We start from the raw sequence: 26,957 nt of genomic DNA on the forward strand, positions 1-26,957 counted from the left end.
AATTCCAGACTGGTTCTGTGGACCCTGATTCTGTTTCCACTGTATTTCTCCCACCACGTCCTCCACTTTTCCTCTCGTCTTTCCATGTCTCAGTCTGACCCTCCCGTCTCTTGCAGAGGTGGAAGGAATGAGGTTTTCCGTGCTGGGAAATGGAAGTTTTCCATTTTACACTAAATCTTCCTCCAGGACAAAATAACTGTGTCCAAAATGCAACATTTGGCCTCACAAGATGTCAGTCGACAAATATTCATTCATTCATTCATCTTCTACTGCTTTATCCTCCATATGAGGCCAACCCTGTTCCTCCCCTTTGCTTTCTGTGTGTGTGTGTGTGTGTGTCAGTCAATCAGCTGCTCACCTGGTCTTCACCCTCTACACACCTGGCTCCAATATCATCAGGCTCCCTATATCTACAGCAGCTCTCCTCCCACTCGAGGCCAGATAAACACCGCCAGGCTCCTTCCCTATTTTTTCTCAGTGTTCCTGACCTGCCATCTGCCTTCCTGCTCTCCACCAGCTCCCTCTGCCTGTTCAGCTGCCAGCCATCGCCATTTCCTGATCTGTTGACTAAATAAATCTTTTCCACTTCATTCAGCTCATCGTCTGTGTTCTGCTCTTGGGTCCACCTTAACACTAGACCACAACAACAGGTCACCAGTCCGTCGCAGGGCCACACATCAGGACAAACAGCTCTTCGCTATAATTTAGAGTGTCCTATTATTCCGACTGGGTCAGAAATCCACGTCTTATATATTATTATTATAATATATAATATTATAATATATAGTATTATTGATAATATTTCTACCATATGCAGGTATATGGTAGAAAAGACAAATCTAGTTGAGTTGTTTCATTCAAATCCAAACTGAGAGTTCTTTAAACTGACTCCACAATATGCACTTGTTTTTCATCATTAGCTTAATAACTAAATTTACTAAATTTAATCTGGATTCTTCTTTGTTTTCTGTTTGTGTTTTAAATGTCTAAATTCATCTCAATGGGATTTTTCTGGTTAAATAAAAATAAAATAAAAATGGAGTTCACGTGTGCGTGTGTGTGAATGTGAGAAACAACTGTTTGACCTGTGATGGACTGATGACCTGTCTCCAGCTCCCTGTGACCCTCATGTCGAGGACAAAGTCAAAGGCATTTAAAAATTAAACATTACTCTGTGTACGGCTGATTTATGGTGAAACTAACACAACAGGAATGCTAGCACTGGTAGATGTAGGCGTGTTTCTATGGCAGCCGCTCATGTGATCTGATCAGCTGGTGGATTCACAGTGCAGGTTTGCAACACTTCAGAAGTGAATGAGCAGAGTTTCATGTGAGACGAGCCCATCAGAGGATCAAAGGAGCTCAGGAGTGTCGGAGCATTTACGACAGGTGCGTTTTCAGGTAGGCTGGGTTTTGACATCAGTTGATGCTTGACACGTGTGTTAAGAGAGTGCTCTGTCAATAAAGGACAAGAACACTCATTGTTTTGTTTTTTTTTAGAATAAACTCATACGTTTATTACATGGACTGGACAAGGAAGAAGGTCCAGTTCAAGTGAGCACGCTGGTATATGAACTCGGTAAGGAAGCTGAGAACATACTGAGCTCTTTCACGTATGATGTCGGGGAAAGTGAAGACTTGTCTGATGCCCTTTTATCCCGAGACGCAACGTTAACCACGAACGTGCCTGTTTATTTACATTTATACATACAGTATACATTTATCCGCACTCTGTACGAACTGTCTGAACACTGACTTCAGTGCAAAACAAGAGGAACACATCAGCGACCGGATCGTGGTTGTTGTCACAGAAGCTGCAGCTCATCCTGAAACTCCCTCTGGAGATGACTGTACAAGAGATACAGCAATCCGAGGAGGTGAAAGCACTGGTTCACCAGCAGAGACAGCGAGCCACAGAAACACAGCAGCGCGCAGACTAAAGAGTGGAGACAGTGACTGCAGAAATGGGGACGGGGCAGCAAATCATCACACAGCACGATAAGTGTCCGGCAAGACCGTCTACATGCAACAAAAGAGCGTGATAATGTACATAATAAACATTATTACCTTGGCTCAGTTCACTTCAATAAAATTTTATTTGTATAGCGCCAAATCCTAACATACATGATCTCAGGTGTGTACATAGACAACATCAAGGAGAGCAGAGAAACACAACAGTTCACACAATGAGCAAACACTAGGCATCAGTGGAGAGAAAAAACTCCCTCTTAACAGAAGAAGAAATCTCTGACAGAACCAGACTCACACATGTGCAGCATCTGCCTCGACCGGTCGGGGTGAAAGGAAAATGGGGGACAGAGGAGAGGTGGGGGACAGAAAGGGGGGAGAGAAAGGACAAGAGGGAGATGAGGTAGAGACAGAAGAGAGAGAGAGACCAGGAGCAGATACACAACAACTGTATCAAGTTACAAGTTCATACAGTCAATGATGACATGTTTATAGCATTACAATGAAGTTTATGTGAGCAGCAACAGAGAGTGTTGATAAAAAATTATATTGACTTTTAATTATAGCACAGGTTTCCCTGGTCCAGGTTTCCCTGAACCAGCTCTAACTATAAGCTTTATCAAAAAGGAAAGTTTTAAGTCTAACTTTAAATACAAAGAGAGGCTCCGCCTCCTGAACTGTCATTGTGATTCATTCATTCATTCAGTTAACAGCACATCAGATGATGGTGATGAGTGGACAGTAACACTGGATGTAGAAAATAAGCCTTTAAAGTTTAAAATGGACTCTGGAGCTGACTGCAGTGTTATGAGTGAGACTGTATATAAAACACTTGAGCCAAAGAGTCCTACAAAAGGCAAAGACAGCACTGAGTGGTCTGGGGGGTGGTTTATCACACAGACTGTATACAAGACTAAATAAAGCTGTCAAAGAGAGAACTTAGTCGACTCTACCTCGACTAAGACGATGACGACGACAGAAAAGAAAAAAGAAAAAAAAATAATATATACATCGCACTTACAACTAGCACTTCATAGTTTGGTTTACTTGAAGCTCTTACTTACTTCTAGCTCTTATTTGTACCCAAATGTTTAAATGCACTTATTGTAAGTCGCTTTGGATAAAAGCGTCTGCGAAATGACATGTAATGTAATGTAATGTAAAAGTTCATTCTGCCTACATCTGAAGATCTGATAGCCCAGTTGTGTGGGTCTACAGTTTTCTCTTCTCTGCACGCAGCTTCAGGATTCTGGCAAATCCCTCTGGACAAGGATAGCCAGAGGCTAACCACCTTCATAACACCTTATGGAAGGTACTGCTTCAAGCGTCTTCCCTGTCGGGATCACCAGTGCCCCAGAAAGTTTTCGAAGGAAGATGTGGGAGACTCTCGAATGGCTGCAGGGATTACAGTCTGTATGGATGATGTCATTGTCTTTTGTAGGGACATGAGTGAGCACAATAAGCGTCTAGAGTCAGCAGGCCTGAAGTTGAACACAGAGAAATGCATGCTGACAAAGACTGAGTTACATTTCTTGGGCCAAGTGATCAACAAAGACGGTGTGCTACCCAACCCGGTGTCAGCGATCAATATGCTCACCCCGCCTGAAAGTGCCCAAGAGCTAAGGAGCTAAGGAGAGCCCTTGGCATGATATATTCCTGACCTGGCCACAGTGGCTCAACCGCTGTATAAACTGCTAAGATCCACATCAGCCTGGAAATGTGGCATTCTGTTCAAGACGACTGAGTGATGCCAACTAAAGGTTTGAGAAATACCTCTATGGTCTGCCTGTGTTTAAACTCATTACAGACCACAAACCCCTTATTCCTGATGATACTGATGAACTCCCAAGACCTTGACAACACACCAGTACACTGCCAAAGACTCATGCGGCTGATGAGGTTCAACCTGGAGGCTGAATACGCACCAGGGAAAACACTGGTTGTGGCAGACATGCTGTCCAGGAGCGAGGAACAGCGGAGACAACCACACAGATGTCAAGTGTTGTGTTGCTGCTGTGGTGAGCAGCGTCCCGGCGTCACAGACGGATGTGTACGGCATCCGAGCAGAGAGAGCCACTGATGAGCAACTCCAAGTGGTAATCAGGTACATTAAGAATGGGTGGCCTGGGACTTCCGGTGGGACGGTAGAGCAGGATGGACGCGTGAGACAGGAGTTCCCGTATGCCAACATTATGAACTCCGCTAAAACTCCACACGACGACAAGCGGAGAATGCCGTGGAGTGCCGACAAGTTGGCATGGCCTCGAGAGCGAGCTAACGCCTGAAGTTGGCATGGCCTCGAGAGTGAGCTAACACCTGAAGTTAGCATGGCCTCGAGAGTGAGCTAACACCTGAAGTTGGCATGGCCTCGAGAGCGAGCTAACACCTGAAGTTGGCATGGCCTCGAGAGCAAGCTAACACCTGAAGTTAGCATGGCCTCGAGAGTGAGCTAACACCTGAAGTTAGCATGGCCTCGAGAGCGAGCTAACACCTGAAGTTGGCATGGCCTGGTTTCAAAGCAGCCTGGACGGCATCAGCAAGCAAATTCAAGCCCTGCATAACGAAACGAAGACGGACCTAAAAACACTCACAGATGAAATTACAGCACAAATGAGAAACGAACTGACAGACCTTAAGGAAGACATTGATCAACTCTGAGCTCCAGATTCCACGCGCTCATTGAGCCTTGGCTCTCCCAGATCAATCATCATCAACTTCCGTTAGTTTACTGTAAAGGAGATGGTTTCCTCCCTCGGTGGAATCAGGATTTATTTTGATCATGATTACTCGGCGAGGACGCTGCAACAGTGCAAAGCAAACTTTAAAGTCAAAACGATCTTAAAGAGAGAAGGCAGCTGCTTTCAGACATCTCTATATAGGATGTGCATCCACTGGTCCAGCGGGGTGAAAACTTAAGGCAGTGCAGAGGAGGCAACCCGTCACCTGCGGGGGAGAGGATACGAGGTTGATCACACAGGGACCAACACCGGAGGAACCACCATCGCTGAGAGGCTTCAATCAACCGGAAGCGCGACTTGGAAACACGGCGGGAGTGGACGCACCAGAGGAGCAGGCAAACTCGCGTGAAAGACTGCACGAAGTTCATATCTCACTGATAACCCGAGTTAAAATGAACACCAAACTGTTATAACTTGCTATGGGTAGGTAAAGTTAAAGTATGGTTTGATGGGTTATAGATGAATTGGCCAAAAGGAAATAAAAGACAAAGAGGGAACTTCTACTATTGTAAAAGGGATGATGGGCAAACAATGCTGACGTTGGTGAACATATATGACCTGAGTGTAGTAAGGGATTTTTTAAAATCTCTATTTGACACCATCGGATTGGAGGCAGAGGGCATATGTACACGTGTTAATGGATTATGACATGGATACAGCTAGTTTTAAGAGACATAAGAAATCAGTCACAAAACTGGTCAGGAATACATGGGAGGAGATATTTGCTCTGCGTCCACTGCAGAGAGATTAGGGTCATTAGTTCTCCAGAACTGACTCTTTTTTTATGCAGAAAGAAAACAGAGATAAAATAAAGGACTGTTGGATTGGAGTGGCAGATGTGTCTGAAGATAGTGTCATCTATCTGAAGATACACTTGAACTGTAGACACAACATGGAGATTGAATGAACCAGGCTTGGTTCTTTTTGTTTGTTTTGTTAATGTCTCGTTGATATTATCTTAATATTTCACTCCACATTATGGTGGAGATTGTTTTACACTAAATAAAGATTAGACACAAAAAAAACCCACATACAACACACACAGAGGTGATACTCAGAGGGAGCAGGATGGTGATACCATGGTCAATGAGATCAGACATGTCAGAGCGAACACATGATGGTCATCAAGGACTTGACAAATGCAGAATGAAAGCAAACACTTCAGTGTGGTGGTCAGGCACAGCTTCACAGAACAGAGAGCCCCTCCCAGACAGGCTGTGGAGAAGAACATGGAAAAGAGAACTTTCTTGTCTTAGCAGATACCTGGAGTTACTCCACATGCCAACCACCACAAGTGCTCAGCTGACTTTGAAGCTGAAAGCGACTTTTGCCCGGTATGGAAAAACGGAGGAGGTTGTCGGTGACAATGAGCCACAGTTTAGCAGTGACGTTTCCAAAGACTTTGCCCGTGAGATGGGTTTTAAACATGTGACCTCTAGCCCCCACAACCCCACAAGTGGCTCAGGAGAGCTCAACCGACAGCAGTGCCTGACGTAGGGTCCCCAGTGGAACCCTCTTCAAAACCAAACACACCGGACACTCAGGCCAGCCCTGGATGTAGTAGCGCTCCTGGTCCAAAGGTGACCCCTTATGGACTGCCTCAACCAGGTCGGGTAGAGTTGATAGACCTGTTCAGAGACGGGATCTGTGAAGGACATTACGGTAACGTTGTGATACAAAGGTGTTTGTTAATAAGTCTCTTATCGGCTGGTTACTGATGGTTCTGAAGTTACTGTTATTTATGTTTGTATTCTTTGATAGTGAAGCTGTTAAAAATGGGGGAGATGTCAGAGAAGGTGTTTACGACAGTTAGTTTTCAGGAAGGCTGGGTTCTGACATCAGACGTGTGTTCAGAGAGTGCTGTGTCAATAAAAGACAAGAACTCTCATGGTTTTTTAGAATAAACTCATACGTTTGTTACAAGGAGAGAAAGACCGGAGCCCAAACAGAGAATCTGGATCAAACTCAACAATCTTGTCTATGGTGAACATTTAAGACTCGATTCAACATCATCAACATACTTTGACTTCTTCGGATGACGGGAACAGAAGATGAGGATTATTACACAATTACTTTTTTTTTGTATGAATTAAGTTGTAAGACAACGAAACAAAACATGAATTAATGATCCTTTTCATAACTGATGGACACTTTTCATTTGAAATAGTAATTCATTGGCTGAAATAACGACTCAAATTCCTGGCAGTAAATTTCAGTTGAAGATCTCGAGATGATTCCTCTGTAAATCATATCAACAGAGCTATTACACATGAAGGATGGGGCTGTTAAACCATCATAAATAAAGCTAAAACCTCATTGGACTCAACCCTGTCGATATTTGAATAAGTGGAGTCAGGAGTCTGGTATTAACAGAAACCACGGGAAAGTTATTGTATTTACGGTATTAAACTGTTCTGAAATTCACCTTTAAACACCACGACACATTTTTGTCCTGAACGTTAAAGAATGTAAGAAAAAAACACACAAAACCAGAGACAGACAAAAGAGAGAGAGGACAGATCATCAGGGATTGAATATCATGCTGCCTCAATCACTATATTTAAATATGTTGTTTTGTGAATTCAGTATTTGAAATCCTTCATTTGGAATGACACGAACGACTGAACACTTATTCTCTCTATGGTGTTGGTTCAGAAGAGCAGTTAGTTTACAGTTAGTTTACAGTTCCACCGCTGCTTTCACCGGTGCACTCACACATTCATACAGTGCATCATCACACATACTGCCAGCAAAGCCGTCAGGAACAACTTGGGGTTAACTGTCTTGCCCAAGGACACGTCGGCACATGGACTAGCAGAACCGGTAATCAAGAACCCTCAACGTTCCAACTGAAAGACAACTCCTCCTGCCACCGATCCACCGTCGCCCCGACACAAGATAACACAGACTTACGATGGTGGCTTTCTATCTTGTGTGAGGCGGCTTTTGTGCCCTCTGGCAGCCATGTTTTCAGTTTTCACTAGTTTTACTAGTAAAACCACAACTCACAGGTAGAGAGTGCAGCTTCTTCTTCTTCTTTTCCTTTGGGCTGCTCCCTTCAGGGGTCGCCACAGCGAATCAACCTCCTCCATCTCACCCTGTTCTCTGTATCCCCCTCTCTCACACCAACTAACTTCATGTCCTCTTTCACTACATCCATAAACCTTCTCTTTGGTCTTCCTCTAGACCTCCTGCCTGGCAGTTCCAACCCCAGCATCCTTCTACCAATATACTCACTATCCCTCCTCTGTACATGACCAAACCATCTCATTCTGGCCTCTCTGACCTTATCTCCAAAACATCTAACATGTGCTGTTCCTCTGATTGACTCATTCCTGATCCTATCCATCTTCGTCACTCCCAAAGAGAACCTCAACATCTTCATCTCTGCTACCTCCAGCTCTGCTTCCTGTCTTTTCCTCAGTGCCACTGTCTCTAGACCATACAGCATCGCTGGTCTCACCACTGTCTTGTATATCTTTCCTTTCATTCTGGCTGATACTCTTTTATCACACATTACCCCTGACACTTTTCTCCACCCATTCCAACCAGCTTGAACACGTTTCTTCACCTCTTTTCCACAATCTCCACTGCTCTGGACTTTTGACCCTAAATACTTCAAATCCTCCACCTTCTTTATCTCCACTCCCTGTAGCCTCATGGTTCCACTTGGGTTCCTCTCATTCACACACATATATTCTGTCTTGCTGCGACTAACCTTCATTCCTCTCCTTTCTAGAGCATATCTCCACCTCTGGAGCTTTTCCTCCACCTGGTCTCTTCTCTCACCACAGATCACAATGTCATCTGCAAACATCATAGTCCATGGAGATTCCTGTCTAACCTCATCTGTCAGTCTGTCCATCACCACCGCAAACAAGAAGGGACTCAGAGCCGAACCCTGATGTAGTCCCACCTCCACCATGAACTTCTCTGTCACACCTACAGCACACCTCACCGCTGTCTCACAGTTGGCATACATGTCCTGCACCAGTCTAACATACTTCTCTGCCACTCCAGACTTCCTCATACAGTACCATAGTTCCTCTCTCTTTTTCCAGATCTACAAAGGCCCAATGCAGCTCCCTCTGACCTTCTCTGTATTTGTCTACCAGCATTCTTAAAGCAAATACTGCATCTGTAGTACTCTTTCTAGGCATGAAGCCATACTGTTGCTCACAAATGCTGACTTCTACTCTCAGTCTAGTTTCCACTACTCTTTCCCATAACTTCATTGTATGGCTCATCAACTTTATTCCTCTATAGTTACTGCAATTCTGAACATCTCCCTTATTCTTAAAAATGGGCACCATCACACTTCTTCTCCATTCCTCAGGCATCCCCTCACTCTCTAAGATCCTGTTGAATAATCTAACCAGAAACACAGTAGTCACCTCTTCTACCCTTTGCTCTCTTTCATTTACCTCATTCATTAGCTCTTCAAAGTACTCTTTCCATCTTCCCATTACTTCTGTGGCACCTGTCAACACATGTCCCTCTCTATCCTTAATCACTCAAACCTGCTGGACGTCTTTCCCATCTCTATCTCTCTGTTTTGCCAACCTGTATTAATCATTCTCTCCCTCCTTACTTTCCAACCTAGCATACAAGTCATCATACGCCCTTTGTTTGGCCTTTGCCACCTCTACCTTTACCTTGTGCTGCATCTCCCTGTACTCCTGTCTGCTCTCTTCAGTCTCCTCAGTGTCCCACTTGTTCTTTGCTAACCTCTTTCTCTTTATATACTCCTGCACTTCCCCATTCCACCACCAAGTCTCCTTATCTACTTTCCTTCAAGACGACACACCAAGTACTCTCCTACCTTTCTCCCTGATTACATTAGCTGTAGTTGTCCAGTCATCTGGGAGCTCTTTCACTTTTTTTGCCATATGAATTTTGAAATTATTTTATCCAAATTATCAAAGACGGATTTTGGAATTTCTATTGCTAACATCTGAGACAAATAAAGTAGTCTGGGCAAAATATTCATGCGGATGCTTTCAATGTGTCCAAGTAGAGACAGAGGAAGGATCAGGAGGCAGTCCACCTGTTGGAGACAAAGTAGAAGGGATCCTACGGTATGCTACCCCTCTTCTCAGAGTAAAGAATAATTATGCCCCTGCTTTGTGCACTGAAGGAGGCTGTGTTAGCATGAGGAGACGCCTGTGACAGTGAAGGTTACAGCCGGGCAGTTATCAGACGCTGCGGTGATGAAGCACATAACATATTCTAGTGCAGTGGAAGCTACAGGATTAGCATTTCTACAACAAATGTCACGTTACTCTAATAGTATATATTGTAATGTTGTAATATTATATTGTATTGTATTCTATTGTAATGTTCATGGTGTTCATGCTGAAAACTACTGCTCATAACTGCAGCTTCTGACAAACTAACCCTGGAGCTCTGTAGAGCTGAGTTTGGGCTTTGAATCACACGAGCTGCTCTCGCCGACTGCAGCTTTAAATCTGTGTTCTATTCCAAAAAACACAGGTGCTGCTCACATCCATAAAATGGCTCAATTTATTTCATATAATCCACAATAAAATGTCAACATGTATTCATGGGCCTGTAAATCTCACATTTGGCAACTTGCAAATGAATTTGTGTTCACTGTGTTTTGTTTGTTTTGTAACTTCAGCAGCTCAGTAAGTTGCAGTGAGGTGTCTGAGCTGCACACACACCCAATCTGCTCTCTCCTGCAACAAGGCCTCCAAATTCCACTCTCTGTTCAGGCCTTGTAAGCATTACATAACGCATATTCTACATATTCTACATGTCAGCTGCACATTGCTGCACGAAATCCCCCAATTTATGAAGCGGCTCAAGACGATTGGCCTGTAATGGAATATCTGTTGTTTTCCAGCTGAAACCTTCCCTTTCATCTCTCATACTTGACCTTTGAACGTTTTTTTGTTTGGATTTTTCAGCAGATCCAGCAGAGGTCAATGTTAGGACTCATGCTGCTCTTCCTGTTGTCCTATCTACAGTCATTTATCACACATTCTTCTCAGCATCATCAAAGTGACGTCATTAGCAGCTTTTTAAAAGCCCTGAACCTCCGGGAATCCATATTGCCAGGGGGGCCCGACGTCCTCTGGAAAAACATCTGGGAGAAACTCAATAAACTGGTGATTTACACCAATTAGATAATCCCGACAGGACAAATTCTGGGTGAATGGCCCGTCTGCCCTCCTACGCTCCCTGTCAGGCTCAGGTGAGCGGGATCGTCTGTTGGCAAGTAACGGGTTAGCGTCTGTCTCCCCCCCCTCCCCCCCCCCCCCCCTTATCTCTGAGGGCTATATATCGGAGGTGGTGACTCGTCTGCATCTCGAGCATCACTCGTGTCTGCAGACACTTCAACTTAACTTTGAGAGGAACACAGAGTGACCATGAGGTGCCTGCTGAAGCTGGTGCTGCTTCTCTTCTGCATACAGAGAGGACAGGCTCGCTGGACCAGGTCGCTGATTGGTAAGTGCTTTGACCTATGACCTTTGGCTCATTATGAGACCAACGTGTTGAATGTTATCACTTGATTACGTGATTTTCAGCCTCTCTGAGGTTTCTTTGTTGAAGATTTCATATTTACTGGCGTTTAACTGAAAAAGATAAGGATGAAATTTTCTGAATGGGATTAGATTTTGGTGGTAATCTGGATCGGGAACATCTTTAGTGAGTATTGACACTGTGGAACATCTGGTGTTTGAATGTGCAGTACAGTATCAGATGCTCTTGGTTTCTATTGAACACACACACACAAACACACACACACACACTGTGGGGCTGTGTTCTGGTCTTGGTCAAGTCTAGGTTCAGCAACTTTATGTGGTCAGTTGACGACCTCAGAGGAATGACTGGGATTTTCAGGCACATTCCAAGATGATAATAATTCCATCGTTCATCAAACTGCAAAAGAAGAGTTCATGAGTCATCATTGTTACACAGTGACAGACCACCACAGAGTCCAGACCTGAACTCCATGCAGCATTACTGGCAGAGCCGGCCCTGGGCATAGGCAGTATAGGCAAATGCTAGGGGCGCCGTCATCCGCAGGGGGCGCCGAAAACGGAGAAAAAAATATATATATTTTTTTTAAATTATAAATACTACTTTTTTTTTTTTTTACCAGTGCCATTATTACTATTATTTCGAAATATTATATAAGCCCACAGCGACAAAAAGTCATAGCAAAGATTATTAAATAATGCATCGTAGTTACCGTTGTTGGAGCAGAGTGTTAGCTTGCTAGCTTACTTCGGACGATAGCAACATTGTTTAATAATCACTAAATAGCTGAGTGGACGTGTGTTAATGTTACTCCACCTTAAATTCATCAGGGACGTTTGGAAACTTAACGTTAGGCCTGTTCAGGTGTTATTTTACAGGTGTCTTTCCTGCTTGTATGTCAGTTAAAATGCTTTTAGTTGTCCATCCCCTTTGTAATAGGGTGGTTGTAAGCCTTTGGTTTTATGTGTCACAGTTTATGTTTGTTAAAGTTTACATCAGTGTTAAAGTGCGGTTAAAGTGTATTACTGTTAATATTTCATACCTTAGCTTTCCCATATCATTCATAGGCTATATATACATATATATTCAGTTCACTGCACTTTACTGGTTTTATCACTCTAGTTAGACTGAATTGCATTGCAATGACAATAAAGTTGAATGAATCTCATCACATTTTCATTTTTAGTCTATATTAGTCTCATGTATAACACACCAAGTATCTGTTTTTTTATTCAAATGTAACATGCAGTCGTCACATATACTTCTCTTCTCTCTTCAGATGCACTTTTAAAATATTTCAGTACCACCCCCAGTGACACAGCATCAGGTGCTGCTGTCCTTTTTAATTTTATCACTTGTTTCTTTCTTTAGTTTTTATTTGGTGTGATATTTTTTAGTCAAAGAAATAAAATCTTTAATACACACATGCAGTTTCTGTGTGATTGTATGAAAGTTGATTGTGAAATTGACTGCTGCGATGCAAGGGGGCGCCAGCTAAAATCTTGCCTAGGGCACCAAATTACTCAGGGCCGGCACTGATTACTGGGATGTGCTGAAAAAGACTGAACACCGTGGTCAATCATAAACACTGATGCTGCTGAAACATGAACAACAGTGGACAGAAATAAACGTGGCAGCGATGCCACAGTGAATGCATGTCATAATTACAGATAAAGTTTCTCTGCTGTGTGTATTCATGTGTGAATCAGATGTATTCATGTCTCCTTCCGTCTTCTCTAGACCAGAAGCCAGAAACGGCTTCTTCACATGAGGACAAAAGAAGACATCCAGCTGAGACAGAAGTCTCTGGAGTCCAGCCATCTCCCAACCCCATCGACCCAGTCCCAGTGCGATCTCGTCGCTCTCCTCTCAACCCCCAGTGCGGCCTGCGCTCCATCCTGTTGCAGGTCCGGGACCTCGGGTTGGGCTATGACTCGGACGAGACCGTCCTCTTTAAGTACTGCAGCGGGACATGTCCCCGGATCCGCTCCAACCACGACCTCACTCTGTCTAACCTCCTGCTCAGTGGTGTGCTCCCCCACCCGGCGCCTGGGGAGCAGTGGCACGACGCCCCCTGCTGCAGGCCCGCCCACCACGAGGACATGGCCTTCCTGGACAACTCGCACCGGTGGCACAGGGTGGAGAAGCTGTCGGCCGCTGGCTGCAGCTGTATGGGGTAGATGTGTGAGTGTGGAGGGTTATATGTGACAGGCCTGAGTAAATAAATACAACGAGCTTTAGTTCTGTGAGCTCTTCAAATGGAAATACCTTTTCTTTAAAGATAGAAATGAAAAGTGTTGTTAATGCTCGACTTCCTGACTTTAAGGTTACGTTCACACTGCAGACTCAAAAGGCCCCGTATGTTTTATTTGATTTATTTATTTTTACGTCTTTTTTCTTTCTTTTTTTTTTTAAATCACATTTGCGACCCTTATGAACAGGATGATGGGTGGAAATGATTGAGCTTTTAAACTTGTTATTAGACACACGTTCATGTATGTGGTGCAAAACATCACAGATTTTCACTCACACACACACTGAGCCTCCATTTAACAACATAACTCACCATCCTGTACATTATCTGCTGCTCATTCATTCATTCACTTTAAAGCGGTTCCTTCTGTGCCGTGTGTGACATGGTATGACGTGGTGTCACTTCAAGACTGGAACACATTTACAAAGTAACGTTAACTACAATCCCTAACCAGTGTGAACGGAGCCAGAAGAGACTGTAACACGATTTCTCGACAAGCTACTTGACTTTTTTAAAATAAGCTGACCTGTATTTATTTATAATATTCAGTGCAATGTTGGAAATAACATAGGGCATCACATATACAAAGCTGCACAGGTAGAACCAGCCGTGTATTTATGTAAGATAAGTTATTTATTTATTTGACATCATCCTCTCATGTGGATTTATTTATTTTGTCATGTGCTCGTCACTATGTTTAATAAAGTGATAAAAAAGTTTGTGATCTTTATGTGAGTCATTATACAACATGGAAAGGTTTAATGACGCTTATTTTTATTCAAGAAAATATACAGTATTTATAGGATTGTTTCACACACATTGAAAAAAAAAATAGACAATGTTTGTGAGTCCAAACTAAAAATGAGAGATTGCTTCATACCACTTTTTTCCCAGGGACAGTTCTGATACAGTCTTACCTCTTTTAACATAGCTGTTAACACATTAAAAATCTATTTGTATCACACGTGTAAAGAAGTGTGTCCATGTGGTCCTTGAATGTGGTGTGAGTGATCAGCTCTAACACCTATGTGTTATGTTGCCATGGTGACCTCCTCCTGCGTCTCCTCTGGCTCCGCTGCCCACACCTGGACACAGCCTTCCATGGACGTGAGGAGGCAGGTCTCTGTGGGGTGGAAGGACAGTGACTGAACCACGGCTTTACCCACGGGCAGCTTCAAGGACAAAGACCCCTGCAGGTGAGAGAGTTCAAAGACGTCAGTGTCACAAGCAACGGCTAATGCTTCTAGACGAGTTAGTGAAACACAGTGAGCTGCAGCTGTGGAGTAAAAATGGCTAATCAGTGTCTAATCAGTGTCTCCCTCCATCATATTATGATGAGACGTTAAAGAAGAAAAACAAGGGGCTGCAGTGGAGAAGCAGCTGGAAACATGCTCATCTTCTGCTGCTGCTGCTGCCAAACAGCCAGTATGTGTATGAACACAGTGAAACACAGCTCTGTTTGTGCAGCAACCAACGCTCTCCAGTGTTTAGTGTTTTGATTGCAGCAGTTTTCTATATTTCACATGGAGCCCCTTTAACTTTGTATGAACAACAGCAACAGCTGCTAATTAACATTCACAGAGCTACAATGGTGACCTACTGCTGCACAGCAGAACACAGATGGGATCTGCAGTGGGGAGTCAAGGCTACAGCTGAAGATCTTCTTTCTATCATTTTACATGGGCAAGGTTCAGGTTCAGGCTCAGGTTCATGCTCAGGTTCAGGCTCAGGTTCAGGCTCAGGCTCAGGCTCGGGCAGTAAATGAGTGATCAGGTGATGCGTTTCGATTAGCACGAGAAAGACGAATACTGTTCAGGTGTTGAGGACTTATTTTATTTCTTTGTTCCAGCTGTAAATGTATAAATGACTCATTCTTGACAAAAGGCAGAAGAGCATTTGAATAATGTCAGATTTTTAAAAAGCTGTCAATCAAAATGGACTTGTCTGGCTCAGGCCTGGTCGGGCCTAACTCTTAAGGTTACAGCTCTACTTTGTAGCACACTATATAGTAGCCTGCTCAACTGTAGCCCAGTGGCGAGCGTGGCGTCTTTCAAGTTGAAGGTTATGGGTTCAATTCCCGACTGCTTGCCGTGACAGGTGCACTGGCTCCTATGTAAATAAGTATAATAGATGTGTAACAGAAACACTGCTGCACAGTGGTGTGTTAATGTGGGCGTTGAGTGGTCATCAAGACTAGAACGGCTCTATATAAATACAGACCAGCAGTAATGTTATAATAATGTACAATAAAAGACGTCTCATTCCCTGGACACTGCCTCAGATACTGGTCAATAAAGGTAAATACAAAGGTTTACACAGAATATCGTGTGTTTCACCACCAAGGACTGAGGAATCAAGCTGCTCAGCCCTTCAATTACAACACCAGGGCACTTCATCATGTCATTTATGTTTTTACTACCAAATTATTTTAGTAGTGTTTCAATCCAACTTACACTACCAGTCAAAAGTTTGACGTAATAGAGGTTTTTTTTACAGCAGATATTTCTTTAAATGAAATAGTAGGACAAACACAGGATTTACCGGTAACATTAATGAAGGTTCCACTCCAGTATTAACAGAGCTGTGTTATTGTTCAAGTGTAAGGGTACATCAGGCTAAATACTTGACACCTGTAGAGGATGGGTTTTTTTAAACAAAAAACTGCATACATATTTTATGGACTTTATTTTATAAAGTCATGTGTCGCCAAGTGCAGTCGCAAAAACCATCAAATGCTATGAGGAAACTGGCTGACATGAGGACCGCCCCAGGAAAGGAAGAGCAAGTTCATCTGAGTCACAAGTGAACATCAGCTCAGATCAGAGCCCAGATGAATGCCACACAGAGTTCTAGTAGCAGACACATCTCTACATCAACTGTTCAGAGGAGACTGTGCCTTCATCAGGCCTTTATGGTCAAATAGCTGCTAAAAAACCACCACTGAGGAAAAGCAACAAGCAGAAGAGATTTGTTTGGACCAAGAAACACAAGGAATGGACATTAGACCAGTGGAAATATGTGCTTTGGTCTGATGAGTCCAAATGTGAGACCTGTGGTTCCACCCGTCGTGTCTTTGTGCGACGCAGAAAAGGTGAACCATGGTCTCTACATGGATGGTTCTCACCGTGAAGCTTGAGGAGGAGGTGTGATGGTGTGGGCGGGGGGGGCTTTGCTGCTCACACTGTTGGGGATCAGACTGAACCAGCATGGCTACCACAGCATCCTGCAGCATCATCATTTATTTTTCAACAGGACAATGAGCCCAAACACACCTCCAGGCTGTGTGAGGGCTATTTGACCAAGAAGGAGAGTGATGGAGTGGGTTTTTCACAAACTGAAGTGACTTCTTACCTCAACCAGGTCCCAGCAGTAGACATGTCCGTCCTCAGAGCAGCTGAGGACATGTGTGTCCTTACTGGACAGACAGCAGTCCAGTTTGTAGCTCTTCATCTTATGTCCTGTATACCTGAATATAGAAACAAATATAAACAAGGAACCACGGCTCAAATGTTGAAATATATATAAATTATTGCAAAAAGAAAAGTCATTACACATTGAGTAGATATTTGTGGTGTTCCAGCACGGGACAAATAAAAAGTATTAAAGATTTTAAAATCAATGAAATAACAAATACACCACTCACTCTCCCAGCATTTCCCCTGTGCTCTTATCCAGCAGTCTGACCACGGAGTCCAGACTGGAGCTCAGTGTGCACTGACCGTCCTGACTGAAGCACACACACGTGATGGGACCTGAAACACAGCAGGTCATCTGTCATTATTGTCCAGTACCACTGTAACGAGGAAGAAGAACTTTTGAAAACTGACTGTTGATGAAGTCCACATGCAGCTGTCCCATCCTGAGGTCGTAGCGCCTCACTCTGCCATCCACTGATCTGAACAGATGAGTATTTCAAAATAAAATGCCAGCAAAGTATGATGATGTCAGAGTAATGTACTGTGCACAAGTTATAATGGAATGGTCTTTAAATCCACTCTCACCCAGTAAGCAGCTCATGTTGTACGACCTTCACACTGCTGATACCGTCCTTCGCCTCGTCCAGAACCTGAATGGGCTCAAACCTCCTGGACCTGGTATCCCAGCACCTCACTGTCCCGTCAATGGATCCTGGACACACAGACAACCATGACATACACGATATATACACATTTTTACTGAAACACAATAAGAATCATTTTATAATCTCTGCAGAATTTATTATTATTAATAATAATTTAATAATAACAATCATTTATTATTAATTATTTATTAACTGTGCAAAAAGTTGATGCTAAAAACAACTTCTCGTCCATTATTTTTGACATTTTACTTGAGTGGAGACTCACCAGACAAAATAACAGTGGCCTCCTCATTGAACTGCACACAGTTGACTTTCTGCAAACATAAAACATATGATCGGAGTCAACAAAAGACAAAAGAGGAGCACAAAACAGTGCAGACGCACATTAAAGGTGACGAGAATTACGAATCACTTCCTATGGACCCTCACTGTCCAAATGAAGCTTGATTAAGACAAACAAAAACAGGTGGAGTCAGCATCGAGCCATGAGGAGTTTGTGCTTGGAAAAGAAAAAGGTCGATATTATTTGTCATCATTTAACAGTTGGATTTCAATAACAACACCGAGGAATTTTTCATCATTCTTTAAAAATGAGGGTGAGCCTAACCCTGTTGCAAAGTGCAGCACTGTGGTGTGTTGTTCTGAGTGGGTGGTTTATGGTTCATGCTTTATCTGCTGGTGTGTATTTTTAAGCTCCTGTATCCCCTGCTCTCCTCAGGAGAGATAGAATAATAATAATAATAATGGACCGTTGTGAGGGTGTGATTAGCCCTTGATGCTTTCACATTTTAAAATTCCACACTCAGTATATGACACAAACAAAAAGGCCACATTTGTTTGTAAAGAAACGTTCCAGCTGTGTGCACTTCCTTAGCTTTTACTGGCACACCATCAACAACATGCTTTCTCCGTGGTTAGATGTGTAGCTGTCAAAAGCTTAACTTTGAAGGAACGGCTTTGCCCTGAAAAACATCACTCTGCATCACAACGCAGTCACTGACATGAAACATGAACATTCAAAGACATGGCATGACAAAAATTAAAACTGACCCCAGCGTGACCTCTGAGTTTGCGAATGACCTGGCCAGAGGCAACATCCCACAGGATCACACTCTTATCTGAGCTGCAGGAGCAAAGCTGGCTGTTGTCATAGGAACTGTGGAAACAACAAATCAGAAAACTAAACACCGTCACCCAGACTGCAGGAGGAGGAGGACGTGCCAGACAACTCACCTATCAGCATCTAGAACCTCATATCCATGGCCGCTGTATGTCTTTAACAGGGTCCCTCTGCTCACACCCCACAGCTTCAGAGACTTGTCACTACCACAGGACAGCAGGTAGTTCCCATCAGCTGACCACGAGGACACAAGTCATACGTTACTGGTATTTTAAGAACTAGTGCAGTGCCCGTGCAAAATCTGTTTTTCTGTGTTTTCAGTAATTGTTGGCTTGGTGTGTTTCAGTGCTCATTGTTACTATGACACAACAAAGGTCTGTGACATTTTAATTTGTGTTTGGTAGAAAGCAACTACTGATACTGACATAATGGCATACAATAAATATGGAAAACTGAACAACATGCATAACACAGGGATGCAGAGCTAGATTGACAGCAGCAGGATAGAAGCTTCCTCTGCACCTGCTGGTTTGGGTGCAGAGAGATGTGTAGCGCCTCCCTGAGGGGAGGGGGTGAACAGTCTGTGGTTGGGGGCACTGCGTTCGTTGTCTGGCTCAGTTTCATGGCACCTTGTCTCACTCACAGTGCTGTGTGAGTGAGAGGGGGAGTGGCTACAGTAGAGCAGCGAGAGCCAATGTGTGCTTCTTTAACTGATATCCAAACAACATCAAACTGCACTTACTCGTGCCCGTAGCAAGACACCTGTCAAGTTTGAAATCAATCGGACCATCGGTTCGAGAGAGATGCGAATAACACACAGACACACAGACAGACACTGATTGGTGTGTGGGTCAGATGTGGTGTATTAACATGCAAATTAATGGCAAAACTGTAGTGTGAAGCAGCTTTAAATAAAATACATATTATACACATTATAAATACTGACCATTTAACAATTCTGTACAATTAAAAAAGACATATTTAATTAATAACAGCGTTTTTAGCATTTTGAGTATAAAACTGTAGCTCAGTAAAACTGCACAACTCTTCTGTTGTTTGTCTTTTTTATCAGTGCATGTGTGTGTATACTTGCCCTAAACCAAACCTCTGAAATTTATAGTAATTGTTTAACCTATTAAAATAAATGAAAGTAGTGAAACAAGAACTATTATTCTTCCTTTCCTCAAGTTAAATCACTTTTGCTGTTTGACCGAGAGTAAACATTCTAAAGCTCATAACTTCATTCTGATTGAACATTAAGGAAATCTCACATTAAGAATTTGATTTTTTTTTTTACTTAAAACATTACTTCTTAGCAATCAATTATCTATTATTAATAATGTCATAATTTCTGATTCAGAAAACTAGCTGATCCATGTGTGATTGGATTGAAATCTACACATATAGTCTGAGTCAGCAAGGGCATAAAATTACAACAACAAAAAATCAGGCTCACACTCAGGACGATGAGGAAAAATTAGTCAATTAAAGTGTAAAATAGTAAAGGTTTCACCTTGTCCTGCACATGAGCTAACATGTTACTAACAGTGTCATGGTTAGGATGCTGAGGTTTTTATACCATTGAAGCGAACAGCCCTGACAGCTCCCTGCTGACAGTTAATGGTCCTGAGGAGATGCTGAGGAAGCTGAGGAGCCTGAGGTTTAGGCTGAGGAAACGCCATGACACAGCCTGAGCAAAAAATACACAAAACAACACAACACAGACAAGTCAGACACACTCATGACACAGCCTGAGCACAAAATACACAACACAACACAACACAGACAAGTCAGACACACTCATGACACAGCCTGAGCAAAAAATACACAAAACAACACAACACAGACAAGTCAGACACACTCATGACACAGCCTGAGCACAAAATACACAACACAACACAACACAGACAAGTCAGACACACTCATGACACAGTCTGAGCAAAAAATACACAAAACAACACAACACAGACAAGTCAGACACACTCATGACACAGCCTGAGCAAAAAATACACAAAACAACACAACACAGACAAGTCAGACACACTCATGACACAGCCTGAGCAAAAAATACACCAAACAACACAACACAGACAAGTCAGACACACTCATGACACAGCCTGAGAAAAAATACACAAAACAACACAACACAGACAAGTCAGACACACTCATGACACAGCCTGAGCAAAAAATACACAAAACAACACAACACAGACAAGTCAGACACACTCATGACACAGCCTGAGCAAAAAATACACAAAACAACACAACACAGACAAGTCAGACACACTCATGACACAGTCTGAGCAAAAAATACACAAAACAACACAACACAGACAAGTCAGACACACTAATGACACAGCCTGAGCAAAATAATACACAAAACAACACAACACAGACAAGTCAGACACACTCATGACACAGCCTGAGCAAAAAATACACAAAACAACACAACACAGACAAGTCAGACACACTCATGACACAGCCTGAGCAAAAAATACACAAAACAACACAACACAGACAAGTCAGACACACTCATGACACAGCCTGAGCAAAAAATACACAAAACAACACAACACAGACAAGTCAGACACACTCATGACACAGTCTGAGCAAAATATACACAAAACAACACAACACAGACAAGTCAGACACACTCATGACACAGCCTGAGCAAAAAAATACACAAAACAACACAACACAGACAAGTCAGACACACTCATGACACAGCCTGAGCAAAAAAATACACAAAACAACACAACACAGACAAGTCAGACACACTCATGACACAGCCTGAGCAAAAAATACACAAAACAACACAACACAGACAAGTCAGACACACTCATGACACAGCCTGAGCAAAAAATTCACAAAACAACACAACACAGACAAGTCAGACACACTCATGACACAGCCTGAGCAAAAAAAACACAAAACAACACAACACAGACAAGTCAGACACACACTTTTATTCTCTTAAATGAAGAAAGCTTCAGTTACTGCTATGCTACCTCAGCGTAACGACTAGGTACACAGATCTGTAATGAAGTCGCTGTAGTGGTTCATCCTAGTAACACAGACCGTAAACTTAACCTAGTTTATGGTTTAACTAGGTTAGCTTTGCCACTAGTTACAGACTGTAGGCTAGTGCAGTGTTTGCTGATGAGCTGAGGAGCAGGATTTAGAAACACTGCTGTAAGCTATGGTAGCTGTAATTCTAGCAATATACACTGTAAACTAGGTCAGCTTTACTACTAGTTTACAGGGACTCTAAGCAATGTAACTGCAAACTAACCTTACTACTGGTTACAGGGACTGCTAGTTAGCTGTGTTAGCATTGATGCAGCTCTACACACTGTGAGGTTAGCCGCTTCATGCTACACGAACATGTCAGCATTAACTGGGTAAATCAAGTTACAGAGTGCAAATCAAATGAGTTACTGTAGAAATGAGTTACGTGTGTTTGTGACGTACATTTGTCAATGTTTTGTACACAAGATTCCTACGGAGAGAATGAACGTGTTTCACTAAACAGGTTTGTATAATACACTTTACTTTTCAACGATTTCAAATGCAGATTAACGTCATGTCGATGTATCTACTATCTCGTACCACTATACATTATTTAAACTGTAAATAGAATAAAAATATGTTCCCAATTTAGCATCTACTTACATTATTTTCAACCACAACTCCTTGGTCAGTTGCGCTGTGCACACTGGGAGGCGTGTTCTTCTTCTAATAGGGTTTCGGCAGGTATGGCGTAATGCTGCCCTCTGTAGGTGAGGCTGGCTATTACCCTGTGTTCTCATATACAGTCCAGTAGTATGTGAAACATTTACCACTGCTCTGTTCTCCTCCTCTGATAGATAGATGGATAGATAGATAGATAGATAGATAGATAGATAGATAGATAGATAGATAGATAGATAGATAGATAGATAGAGAGAGAGATAGATAGATAGATAGACAGACAATGTGCATTTCCATTTTAAATTATAGTTTTCTTTACAAACATTAAATTGCATTATATGATCATTTTCATCCATCAGATTGGCAACAAAAACTTTTTATCATACCATTCTTGTTTGAATAGTCTTAGTAGTAATGGTTCTATTGCTGCACAAGGTGGGGCCATTAGGTGTGAAGTTGTGGGTAAAAAAAAGTCAGACAATTGGCAATTTAGATATTTAAAAGTCAATCTATCAGTTACTGATGACCTAAACATTTCAACTCTATTTGACATGTTGTGGACATTGTGCTTGGGTGTGGTGGGAATGGGAAGAAAGTACCATGGTAAACTTTGTTAGTTTAAAAATATATAAATGTTTATATATATATGTGTGTGTGTGTGTGTATATATATATATTGAAAAAAGTCATGTAAAACATATAACAACAAAAGTAGAACATGTATAGTATACAAACATATAACAAAATAAAAATAAAAAGAATGTATACTTAATATTAAAACATTTGAGCTAGTGTAACAGGACTGACTTGAGGAACATGACGGACTGTGCAGAGCAGGGATTGTCTTACTCCAGAGGATGGCAGTCATATAACATCATGTAGGAAACAACGGAACAACAGAAGAAGAACTTCACCGGATATGGATCCGTCCCTGACTCCGTCCCTGACTCCGCCTCATCCTCCTCCTCATGCCCCTCCCTTCCTTCCCCCTGCTAAAGGCCGGTCAGCTGCTCTTCTCTTGGTCACTGGGACTTAAAGAGCTTCATAATTATCTACAACACGAGGACATTGTGTCTTATTATGTCCTCTAACAATATGGCGGATCCCAGGAGACAAAACAAGATTTTAAGGTGAGTGTTTTATTTGTTTTGTTGAATGAACCATTCACAGAGGTGGGGTAGCGGGAAGCTAAAGCTAACAAGCTAATCGTTGACACAGCTCACGAGTAAAGCCTGAAGGGTTCAATGATTAGATGATTGGACTTCAGGATTCAGCGTGAGACAACCTCCCAAAAGACAACATGTGGTGATAGTTAATACATGTGTGCTTGTTATTCTTTCCTCTGCTTTGAGTTCATGTCTGTAACCCTAACCCCAAAATGGACGAGGGCTATTTCATTTAATTATAAGCTTTATTTGAGTCCGTGCGATGCCTGTGAGACCAGTACCAGATCCACTGAACCCTGCACTGCTGTTTTCCTCACTTTTGTTTTGACGTTTCAGAAATCTCATTTAATCTCTCGCATGGGTGAGGAGGATCTTCTTGATGTGTATCTTGTGAATAAACCAATGTCCAGATCAAAGGTTATTTATTAGTGATGAAAATGGCTAAGCAAAGGTCAATGCTGTAGTTCATATGTTGAAAAACCTTGGGTTCACCTGTGGTGTTAAAATGGCTGACTGATGCCTCCTGATTAGTGTTCCCCAACCAGTCACCTGACCCCTTCAGCATGGATAAATGCACCATGTGATGTAGTTAATAACAGATCATTAGCTGGACATAAGAAGATAGATAGTATGATTATTAATGCTTTGTTTGTTTTTTATGCCACTGAATGAACTGATAATGTGACCTTCCACTAACAATGGTCTGTAGACTGACGTGTATCAAGTCACATCTGCATGACATTATTTTCACTCATGTATGTGTCAGGGTAAATGCCAAGAATCCAACAGATTCCCCACAAAAGTATAAATACAGTTTTGTGAAGCAGGAAAGTGATTGACACAGGGAATGCTAGTGTTGCTTTAGTTCCCTCATCTACTCTGTTTTGGTTGGAGCCCAGGATGCACTAGCACAGTTATGGCCACATATGTCTATAAAATGGAATTGACATTTTGCTCCTTTAATGGACAAACAGTGTGTCAACATATAAATGGTATGTTTGGTCAATAATTATTTTTGGTGTTGCAGGTACAAACCTCCCAGCACAGAGACCAACCCCACACTGGAAGACCCCACGCCTGACTACATGAACCTGCTCGGCATGATCTTTAGCATGTGTGGGCTGATGCTTAAGGTGACCCACACTAACCTCTGTAACTCCCATATTTATTTGTTCTTTACACTAAATAGGTGTTTGTTTGTCCTAACTGTTGCCCCTGAATGTTAAAGCCCTTTCCTATTCTGCTTCTTTTTCCTCAGTGGGGTTTTGTATCAGCTATCGTTCATGATGTGACATTACTGCCACTTCCTAATTCCTCATACGCGTTCTTGTTTCCTCAGTCTCACCATCTCCTCCTCTCAATGGTCCCTTTTAGAAGTTAAACTAAAAACTTGTTCAATTGATTCTCTTATTTGTTTTTCTAGTTCTGGTGGAAGTGTGTAGTGCAGCGTTTCAGACCGTGACAAATTTACTAAGAGCAAGTTTGTGCATTTTTTGATTTGTTAATGAAAATATAGACACACACACATCTTCAGAAGAATCGTCCTTTCACTGAATGATACTGTAGTGTGTGACCTTCCCATCACCTTCATGATCAGGTCACCAGACATGTGAGATGTGTAGGGCTGCACAGTGAACTAAAGCAGTTTGTATGTCTCCTGTGTGTGTGTTCATCTGACCCGCTGTTGTGTGTTTGTGTTGCAGCTGAAGTGGTGTGCTTGGATCGCAGTCTACTGCTCTTTTATCAGTTTTGCAAACTCCAGAAGTTCAGAGGACACAAAACAGATGATGAGCAGCTTCATGTGAGTAAACCATGTCATGCATGTTCTCCACATACACCTGTTTTCACACTAATGCACTTTATTCTGAGATCAAACACTGCACAGCACACTGAGCCTTTATTTACCAGCAGTGTAAAATGTCCATCTTCATAGATCAGTTTACATAGTGACACAAACTTCTGATTCCCAATGAAAAACACTGGCTATCAGCAAAATAAACCAATAAAGAGATTACTTAGATAGAGTTTATTAGGTGAGGCTGTTGTATGAATAAAATCTTTTTTTGTCCCAGTCACTGTCGTGTTTTATTGAGCTCACATTCATCTTTGACCATAACTAAAAAACCTATTAAATCCGGGGTTTAAACATGTTTTTACCACTTACAATGTGTTTAATTTGCCTTCTATCCGGGGTCATATAAGTCTGCAATACACGCAGCTTTTTCTTGGCTTCAGGTTTGACTGGCATCAGTGGGAAAGTAAGCAGTGCAGCCACCACGCACACACGGCTTCTGCTTTACGTGCACTGTGTTCACACGCGCACTCGCAAAAGAAGTCTCCTCGCAAAGTTGAAATCTGCTTACACGAGTCGACCATAGACGCAAGGGCGTAGCATTGGGTAGGGACGCTAGGGACACGTCCATACCAATATTCAGCTGCTACTGTGACGTCACTGTCAATACAACCGCTGTCCGTAGTGGTGTCATTTACATTTGTGGTTGTCTGTGTGTGTGCGCGCGTGTGTGTGTGCTGTATAGGATTTGAAAACTGGATATAAGACTTCTTTAGGAGTCAAAGTGTACATTACTTCAAGGGTGTATAGGTAGAGGCTCAACAATACAGATATTGAATAAAAGAGAATATTTAATGCCAAAGAGATACACTTTTTAAAAATTGTTTTTAATTCTTATTTATTTCTGAGTAAGCAATGGATTACACTAAAAATAAAAAAATACATTAAAACCTCACATTCTAGATGATCATGTGATTTTATAATTATAAAATATAATAAGTAATATTAATATTTAGTAAAAGCCTTTTTGCTCAGCAACCAATATAATTTATTTCATCTAGTAATAGAAAAAGTTAAAAACCATGGGCAGCCACACTGAGCAGCGCCCGGGGGGCAATGGGGGTTGGGTATGTTGCTCAGGGTTACCCCAGCCCTTTTGACCTGGTGGGGACTCAAACGCTGATCCTCCGGTAACTTGGCCATGTGCTGCCCCCCTTCATTCCCTCTTCTCTGTGCTGTCTGCAGGCTGTCCATCTCTGCTGTTGTGATGTCCTACCTCCAGAACCCACAGCCCATGTCGCCACCATGGTAACCAAGCCCAAACACAGTGATGTGGATGATGAGGATGCTGATCTGACCCCCCCCACCCGGCCATTGGTGGGGCATAAATGCAGACTGAGAGGAAGGTAATTTGATAAAAGAAGAAGACAGAAAACAGATGGACAATAAGGAGGACACCGCGTCACTATGGAGTCAGCTAATCAGTTTTGACTGTTTGTCTTTTTCACTTTTTCGAAGTTTATTAGGTTGTTGAGGAAAACCATTAAAGTGTAGTGTTTGGCTGAGTTGTTAAAGGATGTCCTATTAAAGTTGTATAGTTTTAAAAGACGTTGTAGATTTTTGTTTGTCTTTATAAGGATGT

The 26,957-nt window shown here is 42.3% G+C and overlaps 3 protein-coding genes across 3 annotated transcripts; 2 read left to right on the forward strand and 1 right to left on the reverse strand.

Moving 5' to 3' along the window:
• The first annotated feature begins 11,002 nt into the window (after positions 1 to 11,002).
• LOC131467651 (persephin) lies at positions 11,003 to 13,854 on the forward strand. Its single transcript, XM_058641677.1, has 2 exons — positions 11,003 to 11,177; positions 12,954 to 13,854. Exons 1-2 carry the CDS (start codon positions 11,099 to 11,101, stop codon positions 13,391 to 13,393), a joined length of 519 nt encoding a protein of 172 aa, XP_058497660.1. The 5' UTR covers positions 11,003 to 11,098; the 3' UTR covers positions 13,394 to 13,854.
• Positions 13,855 to 14,220: 366 nt separating this feature from the next.
• Positions 14,221 to 22,426, reverse strand: wdr83 (WD repeat domain containing 83). The gene is made up of 10 exons (XM_058641676.1): positions 22,341 to 22,426; positions 20,248 to 20,358; positions 18,782 to 18,902; positions 18,599 to 18,704; positions 17,814 to 17,862; positions 17,469 to 17,595; positions 17,295 to 17,362; positions 17,111 to 17,219; positions 16,819 to 16,933; positions 14,221 to 14,657 (listed from the first exon to the last, which is right to left on the reverse strand). The coding sequence occupies exons 2-10, from the start codon at positions 20,348 to 20,350 to the stop codon at positions 14,499 to 14,501; spliced, it is 957 nt and encodes a 318-aa protein (XP_058497659.1). The 5' UTR covers positions 20,351 to 20,358; positions 22,341 to 22,426; the 3' UTR covers positions 14,221 to 14,498.
• Positions 22,427 to 23,315: 889 nt separating this feature from the next.
• wdr83os (WD repeat domain 83 opposite strand) lies at positions 23,316 to 26,923 on the forward strand. The gene is made up of 4 exons (XM_058639700.1): positions 23,316 to 23,487; positions 24,551 to 24,656; positions 25,227 to 25,324; positions 26,561 to 26,923. Exons 1-4 carry the CDS (start codon positions 23,438 to 23,440, stop codon positions 26,625 to 26,627), a joined length of 321 nt encoding a protein of 106 aa, XP_058495683.1. The 5' UTR covers positions 23,316 to 23,437; the 3' UTR covers positions 26,628 to 26,923.
• The last annotated feature ends 34 nt before the right edge of the window (positions 26,924 to 26,957 follow it).

The sequence above is a fragment of the Solea solea genome, chromosome 10 (assembly GCF_958295425.1).
Source record: "Solea solea chromosome 10, fSolSol10.1, whole genome shotgun sequence".
NCBI lineage: Eukaryota > Metazoa > Chordata > Actinopteri > Pleuronectiformes > Soleidae > Solea > Solea solea.